This window comes from Chanodichthys erythropterus, chromosome 3, assembly GCF_024489055.1.
Source record: "Chanodichthys erythropterus isolate Z2021 chromosome 3, ASM2448905v1, whole genome shotgun sequence".
Taxonomy (NCBI): Eukaryota; Metazoa; Chordata; class Actinopteri; order Cypriniformes; family Xenocyprididae; genus Chanodichthys; species Chanodichthys erythropterus.
Window position 1 is genome coordinate 25,876,058 of NC_090223.1, and position 18,426 is coordinate 25,894,483.

At 35.7% G+C, this 18,426-nt stretch overlaps 1 protein-coding gene and 1 long non-coding RNA gene across 3 annotated transcripts; one reads left to right on the forward strand and one right to left on the reverse strand.

The window, feature by feature from the left end:
* Positions 1 to 2,359: 2,359 nt before the first annotated feature.
* LOC137013805 (target of Myb1 membrane trafficking protein-like) lies at positions 2,360 to 3,712 on the reverse strand. Its single transcript, XM_067377758.1, has 4 exons — positions 3,594 to 3,712; positions 2,737 to 2,776; positions 2,524 to 2,647; positions 2,360 to 2,440 (listed from the first exon to the last, which is right to left on the reverse strand). The coding sequence occupies exons 1-4, from the start codon at positions 3,701 to 3,703 to the stop codon at positions 2,385 to 2,387; spliced, it is 330 nt and encodes a 109-aa protein (XP_067233859.1). The 5' UTR covers positions 3,704 to 3,712; the 3' UTR covers positions 2,360 to 2,384.
* Positions 3,713 to 6,955: 3,243 nt separating this feature from the next.
* LOC137010176 (uncharacterized) lies at positions 6,956 to 17,099 on the forward strand. 2 transcript variants are annotated; one of them, XR_010893260.1, is made up of 4 exons: positions 6,956 to 7,200; positions 8,705 to 8,785; positions 9,727 to 9,822; positions 14,034 to 17,099. It is a non-coding gene; the product is annotated as an uncharacterized lncRNA (long non-coding RNA). The 2 variants fall into 2 exon arrangements; XR_010893254.1 differs by lacking the exon at positions 6,956 to 7,200 and adding an exon at positions 8,176 to 8,301.
* The last annotated feature ends 1,327 nt before the right edge of the window (positions 17,100 to 18,426 follow it).

An 18,426-nucleotide genomic window follows, 5' to 3' on the forward strand; every position in this document is an offset into this window, starting at 1 on the left:
TTGTTAGAAAACATTTCCATTTTGAATAAATGCTGTTCTTTTTATTCTTGAATCCTGAAAACGTATCACAGGTCCCCTCCTTTAATTACTCACCCTCACGTCGTTCCACACCCGTAAGACCTTCGTTCATCTTCAGAACACAAATTAAGATATTTTTGATGAAATCCAATGGCTCAGTGAGGCCTCTATTGACAGCTATAACACTCCCACTCCCAAGGTCCAGAAAGCTACTAAAACATATTTAAAACAGTTCATGTGAGTTCAGTGGTTCAACCTTAATGTTATGAAGCGACTAGAATACTTCTTATTCAACAATATCTAGCGATAGGCGATTTCAAAACACTGCTTCATGAAGCTTCGAAGCTTAACTTAAACTTAACATTGCTTGTAGGCGCCATTTTAATGCAGTGCATGTTTTGTCCATTGGGTGTCGCTCCAATGTGGCTGTATCGGGTGTGACTCATACGTTCTGAAAAGTGAAGCCACGGGCTCTTTCATCGCCCCCTGGAGGCTGGATGCAGTACTATAAACCCTGCCCTCTCAATGCAAACGAATGGCGCTTGTCAAAAAAAAAAAAATGAATTACTCTCCAATAAAAAATTTCAGAAAGATGGTTTTGGTCATTTAAGGTAGTTGTTATCACGCTGATATATATTCAATTGTGTTTTTTTGTGATAAGTTTGATTTTAGCTAGCAATTTGATGATATAGAAACGGGGCGTGTCGGTTTGATTGACAGTTTTGATTGACAGCGTCTCTTAACTGTCAGAGCTTCGAGGGGAGATTGAAGATATATCACTAACTTTTAATTTTCGATTTCTGTGTTATTTTCACAACAACATTGTAACAACGAAATGAGTTGTTCAGCAGTAAACTGTACTAACCGACCTACAGGATCTGACGGATCACTCAGTTTTTTCCGGTAACGTTAAATGTGGGCTTTATAAGCTAATTAATAAATGATATTAGCTAAGATAACATGCTTAACGTTAGCCATGACAGAAAAAAAGCAGGTGATCGTTATCTGGCAGTTACTAATTATTTTTATGGGTATAAAAATAATAATTAGCAGGACAAAACTAATGATATCCTACTCTAATTAATTATAGAGCACTTACAGCAAATCGATCTCCTGTAACGTTACCGTTAGTTTAATTTTATTTAAAATGGCAGGATGACCATTGAGTTGTTTCTAGTGGCATATTATTGAGTTTATCTAACATTACTGAATTAGCTGTTTCAAAATTATTATTGCTCTAGAAACAGAATATTATTTTGTGCATATTTTAATTGTGTATAATTTATATATTTAAAATACATAACTTACGATATGTTTTGACCTATCCCAATGTATTATAGTTATCACTAATAATTTATTTGAAAATGAACAATGTATATTAATACATTTTTGGCTTTATTAATTCATTTTGTTCAACGTTAATCCTAAAATGAAGATAACAAAAATGAAACAACAATCCATTCAAAATATATTTATTTTATATGAGAAAAAAAATGCATGTGGTCGCCATAAACTGTATGATGATAACTTTGACAGACTGCATTAACTAAAGATCGTTAATTTTGCTGTCCAACCATAGTGTCCAACACATCGTGAAAGACTTGTTCATTTTAAATCATTTAAAAAATAGCCAACGTCAGTTTTAATATAGTATATTATTATGTCTTTAAATTTAAGTCGTTAGTTGTTGTATTTGTATTTAACTTACCTTATTTCAGCAAGCAAAAGAGAAGTTCAATGTGAACCGCCAATAAAAAAAACGAGTAAGAAGTTCAGGGGGCGTGGTTGATTGCGAGTGCGTTTGGGCGGAAGCTTGATACCGCGGCTCCGCCTCCGGCTCCACTGACGGTTCCTTCTGCGCATGCCCAGGCTCCAAACTTTTTTTTTTTTTGACGTATTGCGTAACATGTCAGCGCCCATTCGGTCGGCCATTTTGGCTTCAGTTCATTACAATGGAAGGAAGCGGCGTCGCGTCGTCCATCTTTTTTTACAGTCTATGGGCTGTATATTTAGAGCACGGGTTAATGAGGCAACAGGTGTGTTTGGTGGCTGGGAGGCAAACAGTTTTTGTCCGTGCTAATCATGCTAAACCATACATCGTTGTACTGCACAGATGATTGCTTATATATTGATATGGATTACTGATAAAGTGTTCTGTCTGCAAGGTATGAACTTTATGCTTATGAACAGTATAAGAACGAGAGATCACAGGAAGCTGATTGGAAGCAGTGTTTATTGACTGGAACAAAATAAAGAGACAGTTTGCATTTTAACATCTGCACGTATGGACTTCATTGGCACGCGTACTTAACGTGCTTACTTCTGCCACCGACACCAGCGCCTTAATGGAAGGCCGTAATACTGCTTTAATGACCTTTTTTTGAGCTGCTTTTATTTACTTTTAGGTCATCTCCTTTTGTGCCTGTAGCAAATCATGCAACAAAATTATGCATTAATAGCTGAAGAATAAAATGTGAGCAAAATATGAGCAAAATTTGCACTTACTCAGTCCTGCCATGTGATTGCATAGTGTGGTGACTGTTGATTGGCTGATTGCACTGTGAGCACCATTTGTTGCCTTTGATTGGTTGGAAGTACCAAAATCAATGAGGTTTGCATTAGCTGGATTCTGAAATAATGAATTAAGAATGAATCAAATAAAGAATCTATCTATAGATTAAATCAGCAGTATTTAATATTAAATGTATATATTCTTACAGACTGTGTACTGCTCTGTCTGTTGAGATGCCTTTCAAATCTGAAGAAAGAGAAGTTGAGCAACACTGAGACTAGTTATTAAAGTAATTTGATAAGTGGGATACACACAAACCTTTCAGCAAATGAAGTTTCATGACTTCTCCAGTCACTCATGCTTAGTTTATAAGGATTTTAAAATTAAATAGGATTTTAAAAATATATTTGTAATATATTTACAGAAATATTTATTTACTATAAAAATGTATATGAACATTTAAGATTTTAATAATTAATTCTTTACCAAGTTTAAAAAACCCCACCGATTTTCAAATTCAGTGTTTTCTATGATCGAGGGAACCCTGTCATTATAAAGTCCTCTATATAAGACGTTTTATAATTCCCAAAATTAACTAACAAATAAGACCATTTAAATTAGCATAATAACCCTGGCCAAGGCAGTTTTTGTAAGTTTATCATGCAATGATTTTGTTTTCCACTGGGTGGCAGTACATGTGAAGGTCAGGTGTCTTCTTACTAATCACGGATGTGAACACAGTTTTTGGTTTGATACAGCTATTTCTGCCATATGAAGATAAAGTCGTATGCTATTTGTGTTTATAGTGTGTGAGATTCTGCAAGGAAAAAACATAATGAACTTTATGATGGAACTATTAACTCGAACAACTGATGTGTATTTTAACTATTATTAATATAATAAAGACCTTTTAAAAGGATTGTTTGGATCATCTATCATGAGTCAGATATTTATTCACCATATTTTTTACAACACATTTACACTGTGCAGGTCTCCATGTGCATGAAGTGAAAGTTGACATATGAATTGTTCATGAAATGTTGTCAAACATCATGCCTCTAACCTGTGATATTGTGCAAACGTGGTGTTAATGTCATCATTGGCAGTGAGTAACTGCTCTATGAGCTTCTCCTCTGTCAGTCGGGGTATGAGCTCCACCATCCGGCCCTGCATGTCCTTGCTCATGGAGTACAGCTGCTACTGACCGGCACAGAGAAGAAGAGGGTAGAGAAACATCAACAACCCTTCATTCATAGATCTAAAATCACACCTGGAGGATGAGGGTGTACATGCTGGAGAAAGAAAAGCTGGAAAAGAAAGTAAGGATGTGTATGTGTGTAGACACTATTAAGTGTATTACTGCCCTTCACAGGTCAAAGTTTGAACTAATTGTTATATACTTGCACTAGCATATTGTATTGGACAATTAAGTTCAAACTTTGACCTGTGGAGGGCAGTAATACACTTAGCAGCAGTGTCTACACTGCCGGAATATAAATAGAGAAGAAGAAGAGAGCTAGTTCAAGATGAGCATTTATGGTTAAAATGTATATAATTTTAATTTTTTTTTTAAGAAAATGAGTGATGGTTTCTCTAGATAAGACCCTTATTTCTCATCTGGGATTGTGTAGAACACTTTGAAGCTGCACTGAAACTGTCATTTTGACCTTCAACTGTTTGGAGGCCATTGAAGTCCACTATATGGAGAAAAATCCTGGAATGTTTTAATCAAAAACCTTAATTTCTTTTCGACTGAAGAAAGAAGGACATGAACATGACATGGGGGTGAGTAAATTATCAGGAAATTTTAATTTGAAAGTGAACTAATCCTTTAACTGACCAGGAGTTTAACTGACTTAATGCTATTCTCTGATTGAAAAGTGTTCCTTTAATTTTTTGAGCAGTGTATATTAGAGCCAGTGACAGACAGATAGATAATCAGGGGGAATTGTGGTTTGATTTGGTGCTCGGATGTGGTTAACACAACACCCACACAGTGTTTTAGTTAAGTCAGCAGCTTATTTCTGCCTTGAATGGCGGTTGAAACTGCAGAGAACTTCTTTCCAAACTGAATAAAAATGAAATTAAAGTGAAATTTGTAATAAGTTTATTTTTTTCTTCTCATTACAGCAACACTCTGTCTCAAATTCTGTCATTTATTACTCACCCTCATGTCGTTCTACACCCATAAGACCTTTGTTCATCTTTGGAACACAAATTAAGATATTTTTGATGAAATCCAAGGTTATTTTATCCTCCATCTTAAATAAGTCCATACCAGGCAGAGGGTCAAGCAAATTTAATCAGTCCATACATACATACATACATACGCTCCACAAAGAGCAAACAGAAACAAGGAATCCACGACCCAGATATATAGCAAACATAAGAAACACCAGAACTGTTATGTTTTTTTGCCAACTGAAAATATAAACCAAAACAAACAAGACTTCATAAAGAATACAGGGCAAAAGGCATTTAAATAGACAGGGAAATAAACAAACAAGGCACAGCAGAGGATACTGGGAAATTAAGTCCGGGAATAACAGTCTATGGAAACAATGAGGGATGAGACTGTCATCTGCTGGTACCTAAAGGTACCGCTGCTGATAGATGTCACAACAAACAAGGCTTAAAGGGTTAGTTCACCCAAAAATAAATTCTGTCATTTATTACTCACCCTCATGTCGTTCCACACCCATAAGATCTTCGTTAATCTTCAGAACACAAATTAAGATATTTTAGTTGAAATCCAATGGCTCACTGAGGCCTCCATAGGGATCAATGACACTTCCTCTCTCAAGATCTATTAAGGTACTAAAATCATATTTAAATCAGTTCATGTGAGAACAGTGGTTCAATATTAATATTATAAAGTGACAAGAATATTTTTGGTGCGCCAAAAAAACTAAATAACGACTTATTTAGTGATGACTGATTTCAAAACACTGCTTCAGGAAGATTTGGAGCATAATGAATCAGTGTATCGAATCATGAATCGGATCACGTGTCAAACTGCTGAAATCACGTGACTTTGGCGCTCCGAAAAGCAGATTCGATAAATGATTCATAACGCTCCGATGCTTCCTGAAGCAGTGTTTTGAAATCGGCCATCACTTTATAAGTCGTTATTTTGTTTTTTTGGCACATCAAAAATATTCTCATCACTTTATAATATTAATATTGAACCACTGTACTCACATGAACTGATTTAGATGTGTTTTTAGTACATTAATGGATCTTGAGAGAGGAAATGTCATTGATCCCTATGCAGGCCTCACGGAGCCATCGGATTTCAACTAAAATATCTTAATTTGTGTTCTGAAGATGAACGAAGGACTTACGGGTGTGGAACGACATGAGGGTGAGTAATTAATGACAGAATGTTCATTTTTGGGTGAACTAACCCTTTAAGCCTAGTCCCAGACTAAAATGCATGTTTGAGCTGCTTTAAAGGTGCTAAAGAGGATGTTTTGTTTTATACATTTTTGCAATATTATTAGAAACTGTCTTTACTAACTGATAAAAGACTATTTATTAGGTGCACTGAAAGTAATAATATTAATATAAATCATCTGTGCACGAGGTAGGGCCTTAAAAACATAAGCCAATCGTTTACGCAATCATCGCATAAACGATTGGCCCTCTGGCTTGTCAATCACTGCCGTGACGTTCCTTGTGAGAGACGAGCGCGGCTGCCCGCTCCAGTAACGTTCCACACTCCACAGGTGCTGCATGCAATGTTTTTGTCCGGAGACAGGAGTAACAACTGCAGATTATGAGTTACCTGCGGTGAGTCCGACACAATGAATCCACTAACACCACACAGAGAATGCTCGTGGTAAACACTCGTGTTCCAATACTCGTGCAGAAGTTTTGGGAGGCGTTCCCTCAAAATGAGGGGGGTTGTTCTTACGCATGCGCTCATTTCAAAAACTCAGTAACAGTCTTTGGATTCTCAGTCGACGAAAAGATCCTCTTTAGCACCTTTAACTGAAAGCAACTTGCACTGATATATTAAAATATGTCACTGCCATTGTTTTTTTTTTCCTCAGGCATGTTTATAAAAGCTACTAAAATGCCTTAATTTAAGGCCTAATCGTGGCTTAATCTAAGCCCTGTCTGTGAAACCGGGCCATGAAGCATGAAGCAAATGATGGATTATTAGTTGTATTTGTATTCACAGGCTGTTTCCCTACAGATTCATGTATTCATTTAAGGTCAGATTTTATACTGATGTGAAATTTTCATTCTGAGTAATTACTTCTACATGCTTTGAAGTTGTTAAACTTTGAAGAGTGATTTAACTCGCACAGACAGACATCAACCAACAGGGGGCGCAATGCTCCATTTTCACTTTAAAGCAAAAATCAACCAAGGAAGAGCGCTATTGAACACGCGCGGGAACAACAACCGTTTCTCGGCAACAGGCAACGTGCTCACAGCCTTCTTCAGGACTCTCTAAAACAACGAGATTAACTATTATAATGCTGCTGCTGCTGCTGCTGCTGAAAACACCGAAGAACAGAAAATACCGATTAAGACCTTTTAATTCTGGCGATATTTTAACAATAAAGAAGAAAATGAGTGGATTTCATTCATTTCCTTCGTGCAGCAGCTGACACAATTTTCATAAGAAGGGAAGGAATTATTTAAAAGGTGTTTAAAAGGTAAGAATTTCCTCCATTATTGTGTTTATGAAATTAAACTTGTGAGCTCTTGTTGAACTTGAAGTTTAGCAGAAATGTAGGATTTCACTTGTTTGATGTTATTTACCATTAACTAAGTCTTCTTAATGATGTAAATATTGTTTCAAATCACATTGTGTTTCAGTGGGACTTGTAGAGGAACTTTTTGGACACTGACTGATGTTGATCTATATATGAATTTTGAGTAAATGTTGCGGAAGTGCATTGATATAGGAAGAGAAACAAGCTTCATGAAGAAAATAAGCCTCTTCCTTCACGAACATTATTAACAGAACCGACGATTTTAAATGAAAATATAAACACAGATTCGCGCTAAACGTCAGTTTGTGCTTTCACTAAAGAAACGGACACATTTGCCATGGTAACGAACATTGATGGCTAGAGAAAATATTCCTAGTAAAGAATTTAGTCATTTTAGATTTTGACGCGGCAAAAGTGAAATGACTTTTGATTGGTTGTATGCGGTTGTACGTAAAGTCATCTCCGATTGGTCAATGAAAAAAAACGTTTGGCTTGATTCGGAAAAGAGTTAATTTACTGTTTATTTTATATCTTTATATGTTATATAGTAAATAGTATGCTATTGAGAAAAAAACATTATCTTTCGCGATGTGTGTGCGCCACTAACACTCATGCAAGAGTTGTGAACTCGCGGTTGCCATGTACAGTAAAATTCCCTAAACAGCGCGCGCACCTGGAAGAGTGCACAGAAACGGTGAACAGTGACGTGTTAGTGGAGTAGGGATCGAGCCTGGTAAACACAGGGAAAAAGGACAAACAGCAATGTCGAATAATAATGACATTATGCAGAGTGTAACTGGACTTAATAAAAGGAGCGGTCATGGCAACCTACCGACGTCATGTGTCTTGTATCTTTACGTCACTCAATCATTTCCCTCCCATTCGAATTTGACGCGCTTTCACAGCAGGGTTCAGGTTATGCGCACGCTGTCGCGGGAAGTTTACTTGTACCTGTCGCATATGTAAATTAAGTTTATAAAGGATATATTAACACACTGATGGCCACACCAAATACTAATAGTATGGAAACCGACAGCAGAGGTGAGAAATGCGCTGCTTTACTGACTGTAGCGCCCAGTGAAACAACGGCGCGGGCTGTTTCATCCTCATCCATCTTTCAACCTGTTTCGTACTCGAGATTATCCGATATTGCTTGGATCAAATTATAATTTATAAGTATTTCGGAGTTGATGGAGCGATTTCACACTATTAAATGCAGCATAAACATCGAAATAGAAGTGATTTGTTGACATTAGCGACAATCGTCCAGAGTTATGTGTGTGTCAGGTGCCAAAACACGACGACATTTTGGTGATGGATTCCGCTAAATAGAAGTGACTATAACCTAGATGAAGAATAATTTATGGTTTAATCTATTTTCAGAGATGTTCAGTAACAAACAGCGGTCGCTCAGATTGAATGATCTTATCTTATCTTATCGCAGGTGGCATTTTTGTCTGCATCTGGAGGCCATTGCTAAGAGTCTGGAGACTTCTGTGCTGCCATCGTGGAGCTGATGGGTCTGGTGTGTATCTAAAGGACTTCTGCATTATCATTCAGAAACACTTGACTAATGTTATATAGCCTCATGCTGAATAGATCTGCATGAGTGAGCATAACAAAAATGAATGTATATGAGAATGTGAGTAATCATTTTTTAATATTACATTAATACTTAATGTGTGGTATAGTGCAAAGCTTTTCTTATTCAGGTCACTCTTTATATTAAGTGTCTTTACTATGTACTAACATTTAAATTGGTCATTTGTTACAATGCACTTATTTTGTAACCACATGTTTTATATTGTACTTATGAAAAATACCTGCATGTAATTACAGTGTAATTAATTACACTGTTGACCCTTAAACCATCTTAAACGTAACCAGTCCACCTGTCCTGTATACCTGTATCCACCTCAATAGCAGTGTTTTGTGAAACTACATGAACACAAAAGATATCTACATTGTACCTAACATTTTATTATGCAAGTGCATACATAGTAGTTGAAGTGGTCATGAAATTGACCCCATTTACTTTATTAGAGCACACAACTGTGGTGAACAATTAATCCGTGCAAGTTAAAACACGTACAAAGAAATTGGCTTTATCTTTAATCAAAATCTGAAAATGTACTCCCCTCTGGAATGGCCTTCTTTCTCTGATGACGTCAGTTTTATGGTTTGAGTAGAGCATCCCCTCAAACCGTCAGTCTGCTGCAAGCTTTGACAGTGAACTGAACAGAACGCTCACTTTTCTAGATCCAATAAATTTCCAGTGGAAAAAACCAACCACGCCCTCTGTTTTTCTCACTCAAAATTCTGTTTCACATGGAAAATACGTCACAATACTGAGCGACTTCTGGTTCACGCTGACTTTAAAGACACCTAATATAAAGTGTGACCCTTACTCATTCTAAACAGAATAAAAACTGTGGAAAAATGAACAGATATTTAACGTTTTACCAGGAATAAAACGTTCAGAGGAAGAAACGTCACCAGTATTCAATGTCCAAAGCTCTGTCCGTCCATGGTGGTGATCCTGAAGTTGTTTTCTTCACACAGGTGAGACAAATGAATTGTGACCTACCCTGGCTTTCATTCGAATGATGTGAATGTATCAGTCACTCCACGCCTTCTCAAACCTGTCCTGGGAACCCCCCATCACTGCATTTTTTAGATGTCTTCCTCATTTAACACACCTGATTCAGGACATCAACCCTATAGCAGAGGCTGCAGGACTTGATCTGGGTGTGTCCGATGAGGGAGACGGGAAAAAGAGCAATGTAGAGGATTCCCAGGACAGATTTGAGAAACACTGAAGTAGGGCTGGGTGATATGGCCAAAAAAATCTGATCTAGAAATTGAGAAATGTACGGTATATATCTTGATATTTGCAAAATTTTTCTATTTGGATTTAGAAGAAAAAAATTTATAAGTTAAGTTTTATTTTATTTATTTATTTAAAAACTTCTTTCATATTCTGCCCAGTGTTGTTCATATTAAAGGCTATGAAAACAAGTGAATAGTGAATGTAACCATTGCAAACAATGGTCAAATCACAATGTTTTTTAACATTATAACATTACAATCTAAAAATAAAAAAAGCAGAAGTTCTATAAGCAGTAGTTAAATTCACTAAACTAAAAGTGAAAATAAATAAAACAAAAGCTCAGACTAATTATACTAAGCTATTTTGATTTTCCCCATTGCAATAGTCACTTTACACTTACTGCTATCACAAAAATACACCTCCTCGTTGTCACGCTCATAAAAACCCAGACTGTATGAACGCCACTGTATTAAGCAGCGCTGCCATAATAGCCGTTAGCATCTGTGCAGGAGTTTTGTGTGAAACATGACGGGATTCGGGATGAATGTAAACACTGTGATGGGTCGTTCCAGCCCTTAAGCACTGCGCTAGAATGTTGTTTTTTATTTGAATTTTTATCTATTAAGGAAAATATCTTTTAAATGTATTTTTTAAAATGCCTTTTTCTTTGATTAAAATGTTAAGATTGTGTGTCAAACTTGAACCTTTTTTTTTTTTTTTTTTTTACATTTTAATATAAACGATCCACACGTCAAAAAATATACAATATATTTAAAAAATATATATTTTATGATTTATCAATAAAATACAAATGAAACAGTCCTTTTGAAAGTGCCAACTGTTACACAATAAAGGAAAATGTTCAAAAAAAGAAAATGAACCGTATTGTTTTGGTACAAAATAATCACATGGACAACTAACAAAAAATGTGCAGTACTGAAGATTTATTGTGTGTGAAATGAAAACAATACTGGTGACAAGTTCAATGAACAGACAAAAATCAAAAAAGGAAATCATCTTTAAAGAAATCAAGATAGCAAATTCCCAAAAAACTAAAGTGTGAAAAAAACATTTAATTCAGTTGGATAACGGTCGCCGCCGATCCATATTCACAGAGTATGCGCGATCGCTGAAAGTGAAAGTAAACGCGAGCGCGCATTCAAACGCATTTTCAAAGCGGCTCCCTGATGAATGCAAATATCTCTCAATGAATATGAAAGCTATTTTAGGCTGGGCAGTGTAGTTGTAACCATCTCTCAGCTCTGTATCAAAGAAAAAGTTGGTCTTATTTGCACTTTGAATATTGAGAGAGTGTGATTATGGTTGCACTTATTGTAAAGTGTTACTATAAAAACGAATAACAGTTTTCTCTTAATCTTATTAAGCACAAACGGTAAGGTTTGATTTGTTAACATTAGTTTATGCACTGTAAACTATCATCAACTTACAATGAATGACTATTTTTATTAACTAACATAAACAAAGATTAATAAATACTGTAGCAAATATATTTCTCATTGTTAGTTTATGTTGGTTAATGTTAATAAATGAGACCTTATTGTAAAGTGTTACCATTTTCATTTATACTGTTTTATTTCTATGATCAGTTTGTGGAAAGGAGTTCAGTTAGGAGGTCAAAGGTTGTAGGAGCTCATTTATCATGTACAGTAAGGCCTAAAGAGACTGAAATCATACAGGAGAGAAGTCAGTCAGTTGAGTTAGTGGCAAAACCTTTTACAGTACTTGAGTATTGTTATCTTTTACTGCATATGATAATTCATACTCAGAAAGTAGAACTGAAATGACATTCATTATAAGATGATTAGTTAAAACATTGAGGATTTCTTAAAAATAGTGTGTAAAAATCTTGTCTCGTGAACTCAATCTCGAGTCTCGTCTTGTCTCGTGAGATACCCGTCTCGTCACACCCCTAAAATATATATATATATATATATATATATATATATATAATGTTATTTTCACTGTACCATCACAATAGAGATTAAACAAAAAGTAAAACAAGAATAATATGTATGTGTGTGTACCTGGTGTTTGGATGTTACCGTCATGGTTAGTCTCAACCAAAAAACAAACTTCCGCATTCGTACTGCTATTGAGCCAAAGTTTCGGCACACATTTCCAGGGTATCTGCAGGTGTCAGCACTTCCAATTTAATACTATTTTTAAGACCTTTCCAAAAAATGTAGACCTTCACATGATTTCTATCGAGTTCTTTGCAAACACAGAAAATCACCTTCTCAATAGAGATATATGAATGAACAATGGACATTTCTAGGTTTAAATGAACTATAGCACTGTAAAGGTCTATAGAGGTATCTAAGGAGACCATAGCAAATATATATTTTAGCATTACCATTTGCCCCAGTGATGAAAGAAAAAAGGTCCACTATTGCCTTTCTATGACTTTCCAATTGATGGAAAAAATATATAGAGAAAGAGACAATCATGATATATAGATCATGACAGTCAGAGAGACTGGTAATTTAATGCCAGGGTACTATAACACAAGTGTTATAAGTGTACATTGTTATATTAAATTATTTTGTAACATTACTGTACTGAAAATATATAACAATACATTAATAATAAAAAATAATTTTATTTGGGGATAGAAATCGTAAAATAACAAGAGTGATCTATTTCTACCTGGGATTTTATGTATTAGACCAGGGTTTTCAAAGACTTATTAAAATATTTTAAATAAGGCAGTGTTTTTCACTAAGTCTAGCTTAGTATTCAAGTAAAAATACAGAAATTGAATAGTCTTAACTGTATGAATTAAATATGCTACAAAAGCTTTTCGGTCAAAGGAGTGAGTGATTCTCTCGCAGATATAAATCATTGCATTGAATTTGGGGGACATTTTTGCTCCAAGCACCGGTTAAAGGGTTAGTTCACTTTAAAAATAAAATGACCCCAAACTTTTCGTACTCTCAAGCCATCCTAGGTGTTATATTAATAAATTGGAGTTATATTAATAAATATCCTGACGCATCTGAGCTTTATAATGGCAGTGAACGGAACCAACGAGTATCAAGCTCAAGAAGTGGGGTATTAAACCACTTTATTTTAAGGTTTAGTAAAATATCTAGCTTTCAGTGTTCAACTTGCGAAGAAAGTGTAATGCCTCTCGCAGTTCAAAATGCTTGCGCCACGTCCAACGCCTTCAATATTGAAATTACGAAAAAAGCTTAACTGACACAACGTCAGTTACACTTTCTTCCTAAGTTGAACACGGAAGGTGGTCTAGCAGAAGCTAGGTATTTTACTTTATAACTTGTTAAATATGGATTTGTTTCATACACAAATGCATCACTTCGCTTCAGAAGGCCTTTATTAAAGGATTCACTTTAAAATTTAAATTAGCCCAAGATTTACTCACCCTCAAGCCACCTTAGATGTATATGACTTTCTTCTTCTGACAAACATAATCATAGAAATATTAATAAATATCCTGACGAATCTGAGCTTTATAATGGCAGTGGGCGAGGATCAACGAGTATGACTGCCTTCCGTGTTCTTCATTAAGCTTATGCTGTACGTACTACACCTTCCCTATTCAACTTATGGAAATTATGCATTGCCATTTCCGTTTTTACTGTAATTTGAATTCTGAAGGCGGTCTGGACACTTTTATAGTTATCTTGGTAACACATTAACGTATCATTTGTTAACATTAGCAATACATCTATAGCATTTATTAATGTTAATCTCAACACTGTTAAAACACTGTTCTGGAAATTTGATTTCGTGGTCTAATCCCTCTTTTATGTTGTGGCTTATAACGAGTGGGTCGTAACATGATGTACAAATATATTGTTCATGTCAGTTATTGCATTAACTAATATTAACAAATGAAACCTTATGAGGCACATGTTATTGCTCATGATCTCTTCACCTCTTTTTTTTATTTTTTATATAGATGTTCATTTTTGATGATTTGATGACCAGTAGATGACCAGCAGAATTTTTGGACCTATATTTGGAGCCAAGTTTAAAGACTGAAAGATTGATGTACTTCCCCTCAAATCTGCCTGACTTGTCCGTCCCACCGTCATACTGACAGAATGTGATGTGTTCTGGCCAAGGTACTTTATTATTGCTGTGCACTCAGGATAAGACACCGTGCACAAGTTTTTCAGGGACTGACCTTTGGCTTCAAACCTCAGGACAGCATGATCTTCCTTTTTGCCAAAGTGACAAAGACGGTGTTCCCTTTTGAATCCCCTCGAATGTCCAGAACGCTTGTTTGAGCCAAGAGGTGTTTGATCTAGTGCACAAAACAGTTGGTTTAGGTCAATGGAAGCTGGCGATGGATCATCAGCCGCTAAACTTGAAGATAATGAAGCACTGTACCAGTGAAGTGTCCTTAAGATTTAAGGGCAGAACACACCAAGTCGATGCCGATAAACTAGTGGTGACGAAAGCAGACTGCGGGGTTTACTCACGTCTGCAGCGTCTATGTCCAAAGTTGCCCTGCCACAACAAAACAGATGCTCAACAGCCGACGGCCAAGTAGTACGTCAGTTCTGCGCCTGCTTGAGATGAAATGCCTTTCTGAAACAGCAGGCGGCAGTAGCTAAACAGCCAATCAGAATAATTAGATGGCCTGACAGACCGACGAGCTCCAACGCCAATTCAACATGTCGAATTGGCTGAAAAAAAAGCAGACGAAGGAAAACTGCCCGACGGCCGACCGTCGGCTTGGTGTGTTCCTGCCTTTAGACAGGTACTGTTGTGTGTTAACAGTTTTAATGAGCTTATGCACACATCGATGTGTGAATGTTTGCACACAGAAATCATGATTTATCCATAAGTTCATATTAATATGGTCACGGACACACTGCAAGTTTAAGGAGTGACAACCGCATTTAAATGCGGGAGTGAATCCCCTAAAATGTCATTACATGTGTGTACGGAACATGACTCACTCTAGAAACTTGGATGATTGACCGCTCGGAAACCATAGTGACGTTCTGGTGTCTCGGGTTTGGTATCCATTATTGTGTATTAAAGTAATATTACAGTGACAAAACACTCGTTATTTTCAGCAATTTAAGTAAACAATTGACGGAGGCATTGTGTTGTTTTTTTTTGTTTTTTTTTATGCTTGTACTGCCAGTTTCACTCAGAACATGCTCTTTTTGTGTTGCCAGTGTTGCCATGAACACATTAATTTTAAGCATTTTGTGCTTGTTTAAGCTCGTCTCATAAAGCGACCAGGTTTATGGAGTTATTAAAGTAAGCAGGCAAGAGTCACAATATTTTGTTCTTTTTTTCAGCATAAAGCACTTGGATTTAGTTCTTGTTCGCTGATTTTTCTAGCAAAATCTGGCAACACGAATGAGTCAAGGCTCGTGCTTTCCCTGTGATTCACTGTGCATAAAAAGACATCTCCGATGCACGTTAAAAACGTCATTAACAACTAGTTGTTCAGTTCTGTACACACTACATGGAATTTTTGTAAAGGCGGTTATAGATGCAGAGTTAATACGGTTGTAGAAGGCTGTTGTCACTCCTGTATTTTACTGAACTGTGTGTGTACAGAACACGATTAAGCGTTAAAAGGTGAAGTGACAACCGAATTTAGCAGCAGTGTGTACGTGGCCTATTTTTAGTCAAATAAGAACATTTACACCACCTGAGATCAATCAGATATTTGTTTTTTGTGCTCTCATGTGAGAATGCACCTCTAGAGATTGAGGAAATGTTATGTAAATTATTCCCTGCAGACACACATTCTCACACATCAACCATCATAAGAACAAATACTGTTGTGATGCATTGCTCATGCTTCTCTACTTGAATCTCTTAAAGGGATGGTTCACCCAAAAATGAAAATTCAAAAAGGTCATTTATCTTTGTGTGTGTGTGTGTGCTTGTGTGGAACATACATAAAAAACATTGTATATTTAACCATTTTGGTTCTCATTGGCTCTCACTGTATGGACCAAAATCACTGACATTTCTCAAAATATACAGAAGAAAGTCATACAGGTTTGAAATGACATGAGGGCGAGAGTTTGACAGAATTTTGGCTGAACTGTCCCTTTAAGCAGAGGGTTGTCACTGTTTACATTCTGTCTCAGGATTGGAAATGCAATTTGTAATACGTGGAGAAAATCATGTAGATGATATGAAGAGCTTTTGATATTTTGTTGTCTTTGTGCCTTTTTGATTATGAAGATATCAGTCTTGCTCTGAATCTTGCCTCCAGTGGGATTTTACGGGAATCCCCAAACACCTCAAGTTCCTAGAGGCATGTGATTTCCTCAGTGTTGCAACAATCGCTCGCACATTACACAAGTATTGAAAGAAGGCATGTGGGTTAGACATGACTTGGTGTTTTAAATTCTCACTAAGTGCCTACGCTGGAAGTTTGTGACTGACTAAATTGCTTCCACTAAAACCAACAAAGCTGTATGCACTCACTAGAAATGAGCAATACTGCATGTCCACTGTGACATTGTCAGCAACTGGGCAACTCGTTCAAGTTTTATTTATTTTTTTATTATTCATTCATTGTTTTTTTTGTTTTTTTATAAACACTGGTTGAGTTCAGCAGCAGATTAATGTTGTTGTGAAACTTACTTTTGCAGTAGAAATAGTGGCTGACTGAAATCTGGCTTCTCTGTGTCATCTGGCAGAAGCCTATTTAACAATGCAGCTTGTGCAGAATGCTGTATATCCTAAAGCAGGGGTTCTTACTAGTTCAGTTGGGATTGAGAGAACCCTATTCTGAAGGTTCTAGCCTGGTGTAATGGAGGACCTTGTGTTGGATGTTGTTTTAGATCTGTATTGTCAGCACTTATTCTTTGCTTGCACTTAAACCTAAGCTTGATTGTGCCTTCTTTTGTTTGTTTAACTTGTGTTTAACATAAGCACAAGTTAAAGGACTGTTTTAGATTAGGAAATAATGACTTTAAAATATTTAGCAACTTCATAATATAAGTAAACAAAAGTATATTATTTATCCAAAAAGAGATGCATGAATGTAAACTGTGATTTTTGTATTGTATGTGGTATAGTGATATCACACACAGCCTCAATGTATTGTTTATTTTGAACAATAAAGTTAAATTATCAAAATCCATTTTGTGGTTTTTTTTTTATATTGCTCTAAAGGGTAAGCAGCACATGCTAATCTTTTTTAACCCTTTGATGCACAAGCTATGAAAACCCCTTCTAATGCACAACATGGGTCAAAAATGACCTGTATTCATTTCCTATTTTATTTTAATCTGTTATTTCAATCTGAAAGTATACTTTGCGCACAGTTGAATGCAATTTAAATGTGTATGTGCACCCTGCACATACAAAGTTACAGAAATCCGGTGGAAATTATAAAAAGTTACAAAAATCTGTATGCTGACCCTCACGTACGCCTAAAACGTGAAGTATACTTTGGCCTTTAGAAAAGTAATGACAAAAAAAATTTCATTCAAAAAGAAAGGAAAAAATAAAATAAGGATTTGTTTATTGAGTTATACCTGGAATAATGAAATATTATATAATAATATAATGCGATATAGAAAGTAACTCATTCAGGTCACTTTAGACCCATGTTGTATATGTCCAAAACTTACTTTTCTGGAACACTGACAGACTTAAAGGGTGACCAATTGAATTGATTTATGACTATATATATAATATATAAGCCTACTATATTAAATATCATAAGACTTACATCCATCAAATATACAAAAGTAGCCTTGTTAAGATGTGAAATGTGTGGCAGATGAACAGTTGTCTGCAGTAAATATGTTCCTACTTGCAAAAATTTGCAAATATTAAAGATTTCTATATGGGTCATTTTTGACCCATATGTGTAAAATTGATGTAGAAACTGTTTATTTTTTCTTTCTTTATAAACAAATTATTTGTAGAAAATCAAAAACAAGATATTTAATGAATACCTGGAATAAATGACAAAATACATATCTTTCAAAGATTCAGCGAAGAAACACTGTCATGATTGAAATTACACAGGAAATTAATACGGGTAATTTTTGACCCATGTGTGTAAAATTGATGTAGACATACAAAAACTGTGTTTGTTTATAAAGTAAAAAAGAAAAAATGAACATGATTTTTGACCATCAAAAACAAGATATTTACGGAATACCTGGAATAAATGAATGATAAAATACATTTCTTTTATTGATTCAGCAAAGAAACACTCAACCGTTATTGAAATTACATAGGAAATGAATACGGGTCATTTTTGACCCATTTTGCGCATTAGAAGGGTAGTGATATAAAAATGATTTTTATTCAAAAAGTAAGAAAGAAAAAAATTAAATGAGGATTTGTGA